The 1,211-nt window shown below is 49.1% G+C and overlaps 1 protein-coding gene across 1 annotated transcript; it reads left to right on the forward strand.

The window, feature by feature from the left end:
* On the forward strand, positions 1–1,211 carry LOC147977011 (uncharacterized). Its single transcript, XM_087519138.1, has one exon. The coding sequence runs from the start codon at positions 36–38 to the stop codon at positions 900–902; it is 867 nt and encodes a 288-aa protein (XP_087375264.1). The 5' UTR covers positions 1–35; the 3' UTR covers positions 903–1,211.

Genomic DNA, 1,211 nt, shown 5'->3' on the forward strand with positions numbered 1-1,211 from the left:
TGTTTGTGGATACATAGCATACCACAGCTTAATCCATGGTGAAATGCTGGCTAGTGCTCCTCTGCTTGGTGTTCCTCCTGCCGGCGACGAGCGCGACGTCGTGCCACGCCGACGACCTCTGCACTCTGCGGGACTTTGCCCGGAACCTCACCGGCGGTGGCGTCATCCTCCGTGCAGCGTGGTCCGGAACCACGTGTTGTGGCTGGGAAGGTGTGAAGTGCGACGGCGTAAGTGGACGCGTCACGGCGCTGCGGCTCCCCGGGCGCGGCCTTGCAGGACCCATTGCAGGAGCATCCTTGGCAGGCCTGGCATGGCTGGAGGAGCTCAACCTTGCCAACAACAGACTGATCGGCACCATTCCATCGTGGATTGGTGAGCTTGACCACCTTCGTTACTTGGATCTCTCGGATAATTCATTGATTGGCGAGGTACCCAAGAGTTTGATACGGTTCAAGGGCATCGCCATCGCTGGTCGTTCACTGGGTAAGGCTTTCACTAACATGCCATTGTATGTGAAGCGTAATAGAAGAACACTCCAACAACAACCTCAACCAAATACGATATCAGGGACCAACAATACCGTCAGATCTGGGAGCACCAATGTTGTTTCTGGGAATGACAACACTGTCATATCTGGGAACAACAACAGTGTGTCAGGGAGTAACAACACTATCGTAACGGGGAGTGACAATACCGTAGTTGGAAGCAACCATGTCGTATCTGGGAACAAGCATGTCATAACTGACAACAACAATGTCGTATCCGGAAACAACAATAATGTATCTGGGAGCTTCCATACGGTATCCGGGAGCCGCAATACAGTATCTGGGAGCAACAATACCGTATCTGGAAGCAACCATGTCGTGTCTGGGAGCAACAAAGTCGTAACAGGAGATGAATGATCTATAAGCGGATTAGTTCCATCTTCCATGATGGAGCTAACGTCCGTGTCCAAGTTCAGTATATCTCACAATCAGTTGGTGGGGCCAATCATGTTATGTAACTTCATGGATCTATATAGTATCATTTTCCTACTTTCAATGGAATTTCCCTAAAATGTCTTACATACACGCTGACCCGAATATCAACGGGCGGCTTGCAGCTGATGTAGACCAAGTGTATTTTCTTATGAACTTGGTTCGTGAATGTCAAGGTGGGCATATTATTCTATCTCTTGTATTCTCTATGATGTGTTAATTTCCTACTTTAAA

This window comes from Triticum urartu, chromosome 4A (assembly GCF_056163025.1).
Source record: "Triticum urartu cultivar PI428250 chromosome 4A, HENAU_Tu73, whole genome shotgun sequence".
NCBI lineage: Eukaryota > Viridiplantae > Streptophyta > Magnoliopsida > Poales > Poaceae > Triticum > Triticum urartu.